This window comes from Oncorhynchus keta, unplaced genomic scaffold (assembly GCF_023373465.1).
Source record: "Oncorhynchus keta strain PuntledgeMale-10-30-2019 unplaced genomic scaffold, Oket_V2 Un_scaffold_1109_pilon_pilon, whole genome shotgun sequence".
NCBI classification, from domain to species: domain Eukaryota; kingdom Metazoa; phylum Chordata; class Actinopteri; order Salmoniformes; family Salmonidae; genus Oncorhynchus; species Oncorhynchus keta.
This window is the reverse complement of record NW_026290758.1, coordinates 42163-57500: the sequence shown is the minus strand read 5'-3', so window position 1 is coordinate 57500 and position 15338 is coordinate 42163. Positions and strand designations below refer to the sequence as shown.

Genomic DNA, 15338 nt, shown 5'->3' with positions numbered 1-15338 from the left:
CTGACCCGCTCTCTCGCGCTCGCACGCTGACCCGCTCTCTCTCGCTCGCACGCTGACCCGCTCTCTCTCGCTCGCACGCTGACCCGCTCTCTCTCGCTCGCACGCTGACCCGCTCTCTCTCGCTCGCACGCTGACCCGCTCTCTCTCGCTCGCACGCTGACCCGCTCTCTCTCGCTCGCACGCTGACCCGCTCTCTCGCTCGCACGCTGACCCGCTCTCGCGCTCGCACGCTGACCCGCTCTCTCTCGCTCGCACGCTGACCCGCTCTCTCGCTCGCACGCTGACCCGCTCTCGCTCGCACGCTGACCCGCTCTCTCTCGCTCGCACGCTGACCCGCTCTCTCTCGCTCGCACGCTGACCCGCTCTCTCTCGCTCGCACGCTGACCCGCTCTCTCTCGCTCGCACGCTGACCCGCTCTCTCGCTCGCACGCTGACCCGCTCTCTCGCTCGCACGCTGACCCGCTCTCTCTCGCTCGCTGACTCTCTCTCGCTCGCACGCTGACCCGCTCTCTCTCGCTCGCACGCTGACCCGCTCTCTCTCGCTCGCACGCTGACCCGCTCTCTCTTGCTCGCTGACTCTCTCTCGCTCGCACGCTGACCCGCTCTCTCTCGCTCGCACGCTGACCCGCTCTCTCGCGCTCGCACGCTGACCCGCTCTCTCGCGCTCGCACGCTGACCCGCTCTCTCGCGCTCGCGCGCTGACCCGCTCTCTCGCGCTCGCGCGCTGACCCGCTCTCTCGCGCTCGCGCGCTGACCCGCTCTCTCGCGCGCTGACCCGCTCTCTCGCGCTCGCGCGCCCGACCCGCTCTCTCTCGCTCGCGCGCCCGACCCGCTCTCTCTCGCTCGCGCGCCGACCCGCTCTCTCTCGCTCGCGCGCCGACCCGCTCTCTCGCTCGCGCGCCGACCCGCTCTCTCTCGCTCGCGCGCCGACCCGCTCTCTCTCGCTCGCGCGCCGACCCGCGCTCACACGTCTCCACCCCCTCTACTTCTACCCATCCCCCTCTTTCTCTCCCCTCTCAGGAGAGATGGTTCGTCAGGCCAGGGTCCTGGCCCAGGCCACCTCTGACCTGGTGAATGCCATGCGGTCAGATGCTGAGGTGGAAGTGGATGTTGACAACTCTAAGAAGCTACTTGCTGCAGCTAAACTACTGGCAGACGCCACAGCCAGGATGGTGGAGGCTGCTAAGGTACAGTACGTAATAATGGCTTACTTATTACTGTGCTAAGCTGTCGGTCAACCGCAACCTTTGCCAGTGTATTCTTTTTATTTAACCTTTATTTAACTAGGGAAATTCTTATTTACAATATACATTGACATGCATTTCATGTATGTTTGATATGGTTATCCAAATGGGGTTGTATTGCATTTGATTACATTCATTCAAACCAGAGCTTTTTCAACAGTGCTATTTGGGTGCTTCCTGGTTGTCTAGTTAAATAAGTCTACTTTTATTCAGGCAGTCCACTTGATTCTTCATCTGCTCCTTAGCCTTACAGACAAGTATTAATGTCCCTGCCATCATGAATGCTACATGGGGCCGTATCTTACAGCTGGTTAGATGCTTTGATTCCACATTAATCACATTATAGCAGCTATCTTTATCACTATCAGCGAAGGATTTGCCCAGCCACTGTTTCCTTGGTAACTGTCAGAAAGGGGGGCTGTATTCAACACTATAGCACTACCCCTAGTTGCAGGCAGCCTAGCAGTTAGAGCGTTGGGCAGGTAACCAAAAGGTGAAATATCTGTCGATCTGCCCTTGAGCAATGTACTCTAATTGCTCCAGGGTTGCCGTCAACATTGGCTGATCCCTGGTTGTAACCCAGGGTCTCGGGGGGGAACAAAAAATATATATACGATGCTAATATAAGCATTGTATAATTGATTGATTGAGGGTAGAGAAGGTTTTGCTGAGGCATGGCGAAAGGATTGTGTCAGTAGTGGGGACTCCACAGAAGATGGCAGCTCTTCGTTTGGCTTTCTCTCAAAGCTGTGTGCTGAGAAATCTGGACATTAGCCACGTGGTTTAATTTCGGACAAGACTCTGTGCTTTCATTTCCAATCCCTTTTATTATTAGAATACGATTGGTTTTCCCTTCAGTGACAATTTGTGATCACACATAAGTGACAGTTAACCTGGCGTACAGGAAGCAGCGAATAGTATCAATGATAGCCTGTACTGGGCTGGCTAACACTGTTATGAAAAAACTGCTTTGCATTTCAAGACTCAATCACATTATTCCCCTCTACTCTTGAGGAATTAGTACTGTAATGTCTCTTCACATTAGTCTGGGCTTACTATAAACATCACCTTGGGGCTGTGGGTGGTATGTTTTTAGTGTGTGTGTATTAAAGAGATATAAGATGGCTGCTGTAATGTACTGTGGAGGGTTACATTCAGCAGCAGGTGAGGGAAGTGCCTGGCTGCTTAATTAACTAAATGGCATGGAGGCTTAGGCTCTAGATTCTCTTCATTCCCTCAACAATGGGACGCACAGAGGCTCTTAGGGATATTGGTTTGTGTGAACTGAACCCTGTCACGTACAATCAGAGACAGCTGGAGAGACAGAGAGAGGTAAAGAGAGCTGGAGCCAGAGGAGGAGGTCATGAAAAGGAATCTTGATGTTTCCTCATAGACAAAGAAGAGCTGCTGTCATTACAAACGGACATGATTACAGTTGGACTCTAGCACTTTCCCTGGATGCATCTCCATCTGCTGCAGTTTAATGATGGATGAGGTGCCTTACTGTGTGTGTGTGTGTGTGTGTGTGTGTGTGTGTGTGTGTGTGTGTGTGTGTGTGTGTGTGTGTGTGTGTGTGTGTGTGTGTGTGTGTGTGTGTGCGTGTGTGTGTGTGTAACAGGGCGCAGCGGCATACCCAGAGAACGAGGACCAGCAGCAGAGACTGAGGGAGGCGGCTGAGGGGTTGCGCGTGGCCACCAACGCTGCAGCTCAGAACGCCATCAAGAAGAAGCTCATTAACAGGCTAGAGGTCAGTTGGATGAGTCTGAGCTAGGCTGGGCAGAGCCATATATGTACATTATACCTATGGGTGGCTCCGCGAGTTTGGTGCTAAGGTGGCGTCCCATTAATGGGTTTGCGAAACTCTGTATATGGCTCTGAGGCTGAGTAAGCAGGCACTTCCACTTGCATCTCCTCATCATAGATCTTGCTCTACATACACACCACATTGTCAGTCGCATGGAAAACAACAGGCTTTGTTTGAGTGAAGGTCTAGAAATAGTATTTTTGATATGCTGTATTATTTTGGGCTTTAGGTTAACGTGAAGAGGTGATTACATTACCAGAGCTATTATTTCCAACTGTTGATGTAAACCATGCAAGAACGGTTATATACAGTACAGGACATTACTGAGTGTGTTTGGAGAGCTACAGTGTACTCTGGGTACATTCAACTGTTATAGAAACTTCCTTTCCCTTCCTGTTTACATTCTGAGAAGTCCTTGTAGGTTTTCCTTCATATGAAAGTAGAGACCATCCAGTATCATTCTTCGATCGTCATCCTACTAGTCACTGAAATGTAAAAGGAGCATTTGACATATGGCTGTTGAACGCGGAATGAGGGTGAGCTCGGTTTGGTGTTTTGGGAGTGTGTTAAAAAGTTTCTTAGTATCTAGCTACCTTTTGAGTGTGGATCCCGAGACGCAGTTGGCATCAGTTGCTGGGTCTGCTACTCTCTGTCCAGTGATCCTGCCGACCAAGACCGGTTCTGAGGAGCTATTTGGTGTAGCTGCTTGCTAGCTGCCTATCAAGCTAGCGGGGTTTTCTTGAGGGCTTGAACTCAGCCCGTGGCTGGGATCACAGATTGTCCCGGGCTTGTGGCTGTCTAGATCCCTGCTGTTTGTTGTTTTCAGTCTTCCCTGCAACCTGCCCTGTCTGGAACTGTGAGGAGTAACAGCGTAACCTACGTTGCTAGGTACCATGACAAAGACCAAAGCTGGCAGGAGTACTGTTGAGGACAGTGGTGTGTCTCTCTGTCACAGGTGAGCCAACAACAACCAATTCTACATGCAGTTTCAACAACAACAAAATGGCTTGTAGTGTTTTGTCCAAATACTAGTGGACTCAACTAATAAAAGAATGGACGACCTGACCAGAGAGGTCCAGGACCTGAAGAACAGTTTTCAGGAACAACATGGTTGTGGACGTAATTGCAGAATCGCCACATGAGACCTGGATGGAGTCTGAGGACAAAGTGAGGGAAATGATCTTGGAGAAACTGAAGATGGACCACAAAAAGATTTGAGGTGGAGCGCGCCCACAGAACTGGAAAACCCACCGTCCGGCCCAGGTGACAGGCCCGTAGTGGTCAAGTTCTTGAGGTTTATTGCCTTATCTCGCTAATCTTACAACATTTGCGCACTCTGTATATAGACTTTTCTATTATGTTATTGACTGGAAGTTTATTTATCCCTTGTGTAACTCTGTGGTTTTTGTCACACTGCTTTGCTTTATCTTGGCCAGGTCGCAGTTGTAAATGAGAACTTGTTCTCAACTGGTCTACCTGGTTAAATAAAGGTGAAATTAAAAATACATTTAAAAAATGGACAAGGTAGCTGTTCTGGAAAGAGCCAAGAACTTGAGAAGAACGTATACTTTCCTCATTGAGGACTATCCTGAAGCTGTGCACCAGAAGAGGAATGAACTTATCTTGGCCATGAAAGCTGCAAGAGAGCGTGGGGACTTTACTGACATCCGCTATGACAAGCTCGTTGTCCACCCTCCCTTCCAAAACCCTGGAAGGGATGAGAGAGCAAAGCCTATGGGTTTGTAGCTTCAACCCCGCAGCACACACAGATTCACTTACACACACAGATTCACTTACACACACACATTCACTTACACACACACACATTCACTTACACACACACAGATTCACTTACACACACAGATTCACTTACACACACACATTCACTTACACACACAGATTCACTTACACACACAGACTCACTTACACACACAGACTCACTTACACACACAGACTCACTTACACACACAGACTCGCTTACACACACAGACTCGCTTACACACACTGAGTGATTCATGGAATATTTGTTTCTCGCAAAGAATAGAATAGGTTGACTTTTGTAGGCTAGTGCTTTTGCTGTTCGTTAGGCCTGCCAAATTGTGAATGAGAGACTATTGGCGTGTGTACAGCTTGTGCAAAAACAAAGCCGAGCTCATGCCTTTCGAGAGTTTTTCAAATCATCATTAGTCTCATCATGCAGCCTTACAATGTATTAAAAATCAAAAGATATAACCCACTGTTTGTAGAACAACTAAAGTTCCATTAATACATCTAAATGACGCATATATGAGTACCTATTTCTTTGTTAACCACTCAACACAGAATAGTGTGTGTGCGCATGTGCGCATTCCCTCAAATCGTTTGAGAAAATATTTATTTTATTCAGCTTTGTTCAATTGTATTCTTCATACTATAAAATAATGCCACTTAATTATAAGCAAATCTTATCTGCTAAATTAAGTAGTATAGCCCACAGCCATTTGGCATAGCCATATCAGGACCTAACATAAGGACAACTCCGAGCATGCTATTATTTTCTTCTGAAATAGACTACATTTTCTTCATATCATGCTTCTTTAGACCTGTCTAAAATAAATAATGGATTTATTGTGAAGGGGGAGGCTATATATTTATTTATATATATATTTATTGTGAAGGGGGAGGCTATATTACATGGATTTATTAGACTTTTAAAAATGGTTTGTAGGCTTTTTAAAATGGTTTGTAGGCTATGTGTGGAAGCCAGGAGATGCTAAATGTGTTTGTTAATTAATGGTCAGTTACCGTGAGACCGGCAGTTATTTGCTTGACAATCACCGGCTGATGACATTTCGTGACCGTCCATGTATCGATCACATAAAGCGGCCTTTACTAGTTCTAACAGCAGACCTATCAGCTTTCTGCCAGCTCTTAGCAAACTGTTGGAAAACATGGTTTGACCAAATACAATGCTATTTCTCTATAAACAATTTAACAGACTTTCAGCATGCTTATAGAGAAGGGCACTCAACATGTACTGCACTGACACAAATTACTGATTTGGGAGCGGTACTGTTAGATTTCAGTGCAGCCTTTGATAGTATTGCCCATAACCTGTTGTTGAGAGAACTTGTGTGTTATGGCTTTTCAACCTCTGCCATATCATGGATTCAGAGCCATCTATCTGATAGAATTCAAAGGGTTTTATTTAATCGGAGCTTCTCTGTCAAACATGTAAAGTGTGGTGTACCGCAGGGCAGCTCTCTAGGCTCTCTACTCTTTTTTTATATTTTTACCAATGACATGCCACTGGCATTAAACAATGTTTGTCCATGTATGCTGATGATTCAACTATATACGCTTCAGCAATCACAGCTTATTAAGTCACTGAAACCCTTAACAAAGAGTTGCAGTCTGTTTTATAATCGGTGGCTAGTAATAAACTGGTCCTAAAGCTAAGAGCATTGTATTTGGTACAAATCATTCCCAAATCATTCTAGACCTCAGCTGAATCTGGTAATGAATGGTGTGTTTGTTGAACAAGTTGAGTAGACTAAATGACTTGGTGTTACCTTAGATTGTAAACCTTCATGGTCAAAACATTTTGGTGCAATGGTTGTAAAGATGGGGAGAGGTCTGTCCATATTAAAGAGATGCTCTGCTTTTTAGACACCACACTCCACAAAGCAAGTTGTGCAGGCTTTAGTTTTGTCTTACCTTGATTATTGTGTGGTCCAGTGCTGCAAGAAAAGACCTAGATAAGCTGCCGCTGGCCCAGAACAGAGACACACCTTGCTTTTTATTGTAATCAGAAGGAGGATATAAATACTATGCATGTCAGACTCTCTTGGCTAAGAGTTGAGGAGATACTGACTGCATCACTTCTTTTTGTAAGAAACAATGTGCTGAAAATCCCAAAATGTTTGCAACTTACACAGAGCTCTGACACACACACTTACCCCACTAGACATGCCACCATGAGTCTTTTCATGGTCCCAGAATCCAGAACCGATTCAAGAAAGCGTACAGTATTAAATAGAGCCATTATTGCATGGAACTGCGTTCCATCTCATACTGCTCAAATTAACAGCAAACCTGGTTTCAAAAAAACAATAAAGCAACACCTTCCCTATTTGACCTAGATAGTTTGTGTGTGTATGTATTGATATGGAGGCTACGTGTGCCATTTTTAAGTTGAAGTTTTGCCCTTGAGCTGTTCTTGTCAATGTTCTGTATTGTTCATGTTTTGAGTGGGTCAGAGGCTCTCACAACAGCTAATGGGGATCCTAGTAAAATACCAAATCAGGAGATTGTTTGAACCCTACTGCCCGACATTAAAGATGGCACGACAAATATTTGACCTCTGACCTGAGGAACCCTGGCTCTAAACGGAGACTGTCTGCCTCCCAAATGTCACTCTATTCCCTTTAGTACGGTTCTTTTGACCAGGGGCCTCCTGGTAAAAATAAGTGCACTATAAAGGGAACGGGGTGCCATTTGAGAGGCATCTTGTGTGTGTGTTGATTCGTCAAGGTAGTGATTCTAAACATGCCTGACGTGTGTGACATTCCAACAGAATGCCGCCAAGCAAGCTGCTGCTGCAGCCACCCAGACTATCGCTGCCTCCCAGAATGCAGCAGCCTCCAACAAGAACACTGCCGCACACCAGCAATTGGTGCAGAGCTGCAAGGTACTGGGGATAAGTCTCTTAACTTCTTGCGTCGAGCCATCCCGGATCCGGGATCGTGACTACAGCCTCAAGCCCATTACCATAACGCAACGTTTACTATTTATGAAAATCCCAAATGAAATGAAATCAATATGCTAGCTCTCAAGCTTAGCCTTTTGTTAACAACACTGTCATCTCAGATTTTCAAAAATATTCTTCTCAACCATAGCAAAACAAGCATTTGTGTAACAGTATTGATAGCTATTGCAGGCTAGCGTAGCATTTAGCGTTAGCATTCAGCAGGCAACATTTTCACAAAAACCAGAAAAGCATTCAAATAAAATTATTTACCTTTGAAGAACTTCGGATGTTTTCAATGAGGAGACTCTCAGTTAGATAGCAAATGTTCAGTTTTTCCTGAAAGATTATTTGTGCAGGAGAAATCGCTCCGTTTTCTGCGTCATGTTTGGCTACCAAAAAACCCCCACAAAATTCAGCAGCAATTTCAACAAAGGACACCGGGCGGACACCTGGTAAATGTAGTCTCTTATGGCCAATCTTCCAATGATATGCCTACAAATACGTCACAATGCTGCAGACACCTTGGAGAAACGATAGAAAGGGCAGGCTCATTCCTGGCGCATTCACAGCCATATAAGGAGACATTGGCAAACAGAGCCTCAAAAATCCTCCTCATTTCCTGTTTGAAGTTTCATCTTGGTTTCGCCTGTAGCATCAGTTCTGGGGCACTCACAGATAATATCTTTGCAGTTTTGGAAACATCAGAGTATTTTCGTTCCAAAGCTGTCAATTATATGCATAGTCGAGCATCTTTTTGTGACAAAATATTGCGCTTAAAACGGGCACTTTTTTTTATCCAATAATGAAATAGCGCCCCCATAGGTTGAAGAGGTTAATGCCAGGGGACATCACCAGTTCCTTGCATTGAACACTTTGTATGCCTACTGTAGTTAAACAGCTATATAGGTGCTACAGCTATATAGAAACTGTGGTTGAATACTGTATGTGTGTTGACTGTTTATGTATGTGTGCGGCTCACTAGGCCATGGCAGACCACATTCCCCAGCTGGTCCAGGGAGTAAGGGGCAGCCAGGCCCAGCCTGAAGACCTCACTACCCAGCTAGCCCTCATCACCACCAGTCAGAACTTCCTACAGGTACTCCACCAGTGCCAGTCTGGCTCCTAATCTCACCACATATTGAATGAAGGGATCTCAATATATTGTACAGTGCTGATATACGTGTGTGTATGTGTGTGTGCTTGAAAGCTTCTAAAGATATATTATTGATGATGATGTCTAATACTTGGATAAGGCTGGATTTTGTAGTCATAATAGATTCAAATAAATACATTCTCTGGTACCAAACATCTTCTTGGGATGAATTTGACATTTCTCTGTTTCCTGTTTCTCTCATGACAGCCTGGCAGTAAGATGGTGACATCAGCGAAGTCGTCTGTTCCCACGGTGATGGACCAGGCCGCTGCTATGCAGCTGGGTCAGTGTGCCAAGAACCTGGCCACCAGCCTGGCAGAGCTCAGAACCGCAGCACAGAAGGTACATAAACACACACACACACACACACTTAAGTCATACCTGTCGCTCACCTCTGTCACTTTGTGAGGATACCTATCCCCTGTTAGGACTAGCCAGCTTCTGATAGACTAGGGCAATAAATACCAGCTCAGATGGGTTAAACTGTCAGTCTAGAATGACTAATTCAATGGTCTGCTCTCTTGTGCTCTTTAGGCCCACGAAGCCTGCGGCCCCATGGAGATCCACTCAGCTCTCACAGCCGTCCAGACTCTGAAGACTGAGCTCCAAGACGCCAAGATGGCTGCCATAGACATGCAGCTGAAACCACTACCTGGAGATTCGGTCAGGGAATTCTGATTCATTGAATTAATCAACGTCTCATTACTTCTAGTGATTACTCTTTCATCCATTGCTGAGTCTGTTTGTCTGGGTGTCTGAAGTACTGTGTGCTGTTCTCTCTGCAGATGGAGAAGTGTGCTCAGGACCTGGGCAGCACCTCCAAGTCTGTGGGATCCTCCATGGCTCAGCTGCTCACCTGTGCTGCACAGGGCAATGAACACTACACAGGTACTGTACTACTGCCCTGGGGCTCCCATTCTAATTAGAGCAATACTTCTAAATAACAAACTCCATAGCACCACCAGGACGTGTCTATAATAGTATATTTCACTGTTTTTACTGAAAACTTCAATATATTTGATGCTTCAAGGTCAATAGTAGATTAGATTCAACCTTTTCTCTCTGGTGACATCAGCGAAGTCGTCTGTTCCCACGGTGATGGACCAGGCCGCTGCTATGCAGCTGGGTCAGTGTGCCAACATATTACTTCCGGCGCCGACAGAGATGGCCGCCTCGCTTCGCGTTCCTAGGAAACTATGCAGTTTTTTGTTTTTTTACGTGTTATTTCTTACATTAGTACCCCAGGTCATCTTAGGTTTCATTACATACAGTCGAGAAGAACTACTGAATATAAGATCAGCGTCAACTCACCATCAGTACGACCAAGAATATGTTTTTCGCGACGCGGATCCTGTGTTCTGCCTTTCAAACAGGACAGCGGAATGGATCCCATGCTGCGACCCCAAAACACGACTCCGAAAAAGAGGAAAACGAGGCGGTCTCCTGGTCAGACTCCGGAGACGGGCACACCGTGCACCACTCCCTAGCATTCTTCTTGCCAATGTCCAGTCTCTTGACAACAAGGTTGATGAAATCCGAGCAAGGGTAGCATTCCAGAGGGACATCAGAGACTGTAACGTTCTCTGCTTCACGGAAACATGGCTCACTGGAGAGACGCTATCCGATGCGGTGCAGCCAACGGGTTTCTCCACGCATCGCGCCGACAGAAACAGACATCTTTCTGGTAAGAAGAGGGGCGGGGGCGTATGCCTTATGGCTAACGAGACATGGTGTGATGTAAGAAACATACAGGAACTCAAATCCTTCTGTTCACCTGATTTAGAATTCCTCACAATCAAATGTAGACCGCATTACCTACCAAGAGAATTCTCTTCGATTATAATCACAGCCGTATATATCCCCCCCCCAAGCAGACACATCGATAGCTCTGAACAAACTTTATTTAACTCTTTGCAAACTGGAAACCATTTATCCGGAGGCTGCATTCATTGTTGCTGGGGATTTTAACAAGGCTAATCTGAAAACAAGACTCCCTAAATTTTATCAGCATATCGATTGCGCAACCAGGGGTGTAAAAACCTTGGATCATTGTTACTCTAACTTCCGCGACGCATATAAGGCCCTGCCCCGCCCCCCTTTTGGAAAAGCTGACCACGACTCCATTTTGTTGATCCCTGCCTACAGACAGAAACTAAAACAAGAGGCTCCCACGCTGAGGTCTGTCCAACGCTGGTCCGACCAAGCTGACTCCACACTCCAAGACTGCTTCCATCACGTGGACTGGGATATGTTTCGTATTGCGTCAGTTAACAATATTGACGAATACGCTGATTCGGTGTGCGAGTTCATTAGAACGTGCGTTGAAGAGGTCGTTCCCATAGCAACGATTAAAACATTCCCTAACCACAAACCGTGGATTGATGGCAGCATTCGCGTGAAACTGAAAGCGCGAACCACTGCTTTTAATCAGGGCCTGGTAACATGACCGAATACAAACCCCCCCAACAAGATTTAGATGCAAGTGGCTTTCCACTGGTTGTCATAAGGTGTATGCAAGGTGTCTGGATAAGAGCAAATGACTTAAATGTAAATGAAAAAATGTAAACAGTGCAGCTATTCCTCCGCAAGGCTATCAAACAAGCTAAGCGTCAGTACAGAGACAAAGTAGAATCTCAATTCAACGGCTCAGACACAAGAGGCATGTCGCAGGGACTACAGTCAATCACGGACTACAGGAAGAAATCCAGCCCCGTCACGGACCAGGATGTCTTGCTCCCAGGCAGACTAAATAACTTTTTTGCCCGCTTCGAGGACAATACAGTGCCACTGACACGGCCTGCAACGGAAACGTGCGGTCTCTCCTTCACTGCAGCCGAGCTGAGTAAGACATTTAAACGTGTTAACCCTCGCAAGGCTGCAGGCCCAGACGGCATCCCCAGCCGCGCCCTCAGAGCATGCGCAGACCAGCTGGCCGGTGTGTTTACGGACATATTCAATCAATCCCTATACCAGTCCGCTGTTCCCACATGCTTCAAGAGGGCCACCATTGTTCCTGTTCCCAAGAAAGCTAAGGTAACTGAGCTAAACGACTACCGCCCCGTAGCACTCACTTCCGTCATCATGAAGTGCTTTGAGAGACTAGTCAAGGACCATATCACCTCCACCCTACCTGACACCCTAGACCCACTCCAATTTGCTTACCGCCCAAATTGGTCCACAGACGATGCAAGGGTGCGGCAGGGTAGCCTAGTGGTTAGAGCGTTGGACTAGTAATCGGAAGGTTGTGAGTTCAAACCCCCCAGCTGACAAGGTACAAATCTGTTGTTCTGCCCCTGAACAGGCAGTTAACCCACTGTTCCCAGGCCGTCATTGAAAATAAGAATTTGTTCTTAACTGACTTGCCTGGTTAAATAAAGGTAAAATAAAAATTAAAAATCTCAACCACACTGCACACTGCCCTAACCCATCTGGACAAGAGGAATACCTATGTGAGAATGCTGTTCATCGACTACAGCTCGGCATTCAACACCATAGTACCCTCCAAGCTCGTCATCAAGCTCGAGACCCTGGGTCTCGACCCCGCGCTGTGCAACTGGGTACTGGACTCCTGACGGGCCGCCCCCAGGTGGTGACGGTAGGCAACAACATCTCCTAACCACTGATCCTCAACACTGGGGCCCCACAAGGGTGCATTCTGAGCCCTCTCCTGTACTCCCTGTTCACCCACGACTGCGTGGCCACGCACGCCTCCAACTCAATCATCAAGTTTGCGGACGACACAACAGTGGTAGGCTTGATTACCAACAACGACGAGACGGCCTACAGGGAGGAGGTGAGGGCCCTCGGAGTGTGGTGTCAGGAAAATAACCTCACACTCAACATCAACAAAACTAAGGAGATGATTGTGGACTTCAGGAAACAGCAGAGGGAACACCTCCCTATCCACATCGATGGAACAGTAGTGGAGAGGGTAGCAAGTTTTAAGTTCCTCGGCATACACATCACAGACAAACTGAATTGGTCCACTCACACAGACAGCATCGTGAAGAAGGCGCAGCAGCGCCTCTTCAACCTCAGGAGGCTGAAGAAATTCGGCTTGTCACCAAAAGCACTCACAAACTTCTACAGATGCACAATCGAGAGCATCCTGGCGGGCTGTATCACCGCCTGGTATGGCAACTGCTCCGCCCACAACCATAAGGCTTTCCAGAGGGTAGTGAGGTCTGCACAACGCATCACCGGGGGCAAACTACCTGCCCTCCAGGACACCTACACCACCCGATGTTACAGGAAGGTCATAAAGATCATCAAGGACAACAACCACCCGAGCCACTGCCTGTTCACCCCGCTATCATCCAGAAGGCGAGGTCAGTACAGGTGCATCAAAGCTGGGACCGAGAGACTGAAAAACAGCTTCTATCTCAAGGCCATCAGACTGTTAAACAGCCACCACTAACATTGAGTGGCTGCTGCCAACACACTGACACTGACTCAACTCCAGCCACTTTAATAATGGGAATTGATGGGAAATGATGTAAATATATCACTAGCCACTTTAAACAATGCTACCTTATATAATGTTACTTACCCTACATTATTCATCTCATATGCATACGTATATACTGTACTCTATATCATCGACTGCATCCTTATGTAATACATGTATCACTAGCCACTTTAACTATGCCACTTTGTTTACATACCCATCTCATATGGATATACTGCACTCAATACCATCTGCTGTATCTTGCCTATGCTGCTCTGTACCATCACTCATTCATATATCCTTATGTACATATTCTTTATCCCCTTACACTGTGTATAAGACAGTAGTTTTGGAATTGTTAGTTAGATTACTTGTTGGTTATTACTGCATTCTCGGAACTAGAAGCACAAGCATTTCGCTACACTCGCATTAACATCTGCTGACCATGTGTATGTGACAAATAAAATTTGATTTGATTTGATTTGGAAAGTAGCACAAAGACTAAAGCAGAAGAAATCCTTCCCCTACTTCAATAGATGTGACATTCCTTCAGTAATCTTGTCTAGATTAATGGGGTAATGCAAGCTGATTCAATTTACTAGATTCCTCCCCAATGTGTTGTGTTGAAGCTGAAATGTTGCATTCCCTTGTTGAGGCAGTCATAGTTTAGACCTTATGAAACTAAACCAGAGGCTCTTGCTAACTGGTATAGCACACTGTCAACATGAGAGGGCTATGGATATCCGAGGTAATAACATGCATTTATTAAGGCTGAATTCAATCTTCTGAATGTATTTGGATGTTTGACACATCTGAATGCAAACAGTCCTTTTCATTTAATACATGTTTTATTTGTCACAAGCTTGGTAAACAATCGGTGTAGACTGACAGTGAAATGTTTACTTATGGGCCTTCCCAACAATGCCGAGAAAAAAATTAGAACACAAGGAATAAATACACAATGAGTAACGATAACGTGGTATTATACACGGGTACCAGTACAGAGTGGAGAGGGAGCTTGCCGCGCGGCAGTGGAGAGGGAGCTTGCCGCGCGGCAGTGGAGAGGGAGCTTGCCGCGCGGCAGTGGAGAGGGAGCTTGCCGCGCGGCAGTGGAGAGGGAGCTTGCCGCGCGGCAGTGGAGAGGGAGCTTGCCGCGCGGCAGTGGAGAGGGAGCTTGCCGCGCGGCAGTGGAGAGGGAGCTTGCCGCGCGGCAGTGGAGAGGGAGCTTGCCGCGCGGCAGTGGAGAGGGAGCTTGCCGCGCGGCAGTGGAGAGCTACTTCCTTAATAACTCTTCTTTATTTGTAGCATTCCAACCCCTACTCACCATCTGTATATTTTCCTCCAGGGTTAGCAGCCAGAGAGACCGCCCAGGCCCTGAAGACTCTAGCCCAGGCAGCTCGGGGTGTGGCAGCCTCTACCACCAACCCTCAGGCAGCGGCGTCCATGTTGGATTCAGCCTGTGATGTTATGGAAGGTTCGGCCATGTTGATCCATGAGGCCAAGCAGGCCCTGGTCTCTCCCGGTGATTCAGAGAGCCAGCAGAGGCTAGCCCAGGTGAGTGGGGGACTTCAGTACAATAACGTGCAGAGCCATATAGGGATGAAGCTACTCTATCTCTATAAAAGGCTTGAAGTCAGAAGTTTACATACACTTAGGCTGGAGTCATTATAACTAGTTTTTCAACCACTCCACAAATTTCTTGTTAACAAACTGTAGTTTTGACAAGTCGGTTAGGACATCTACTTTGTGCATGACACAAGTAATTTTTCCAACAATTGTTTACAGACAGATTATTTTACTTATAATTCACGGTATCACAATTCCAGTGGGTCAGAAGTTTACATACACTAAGTTGACTGTGCCTTTAAACAGCTTGGAAAATTCCAGAAAACATTTTCATGGCTTTAGAAGCTTCTTATAGGCTAATTGACATTATTTGAGTCAATTGGGGGTGTACGTGT

At 46.7% G+C, this 15338-nt stretch overlaps 1 protein-coding gene across 5 annotated transcripts in view; it reads left to right on the top strand.

Annotated features, from left to right (window-relative positions):
• LOC118372873 (talin-2) overlaps positions 1-15338 on the top strand; it is a 135921-nt gene that overhangs the window by 84342 nt on the left and 36241 nt on the right. For all 5 annotated transcript variants that reach the window (XR_008126806.1, XM_052513425.1, XM_052513426.1 and 2 more), the window contains 8 exons: positions 1021-1187; positions 2863-2991; positions 7604-7717; positions 8760-8873; positions 9138-9272; positions 9465-9593; positions 9716-9818; positions 14723-14931. Coding sequence is in view for 4 of the 5 variants with exons in the window: in XM_052513425.1 (XP_052369385.1) it covers positions 1021-1187; positions 2863-2991; positions 7604-7717; positions 8760-8873; positions 9138-9272; positions 9465-9593; positions 9716-9818; positions 14723-14931 (1100 nt within the window). In the remaining variant the exon portion in view is untranslated. The remainder of the gene's footprint in view (positions 1-1020; positions 1188-2862; positions 2992-7603; positions 7718-8759; positions 8874-9137; positions 9273-9464; positions 9594-9715; positions 9819-14722; positions 14932-15338) is intronic.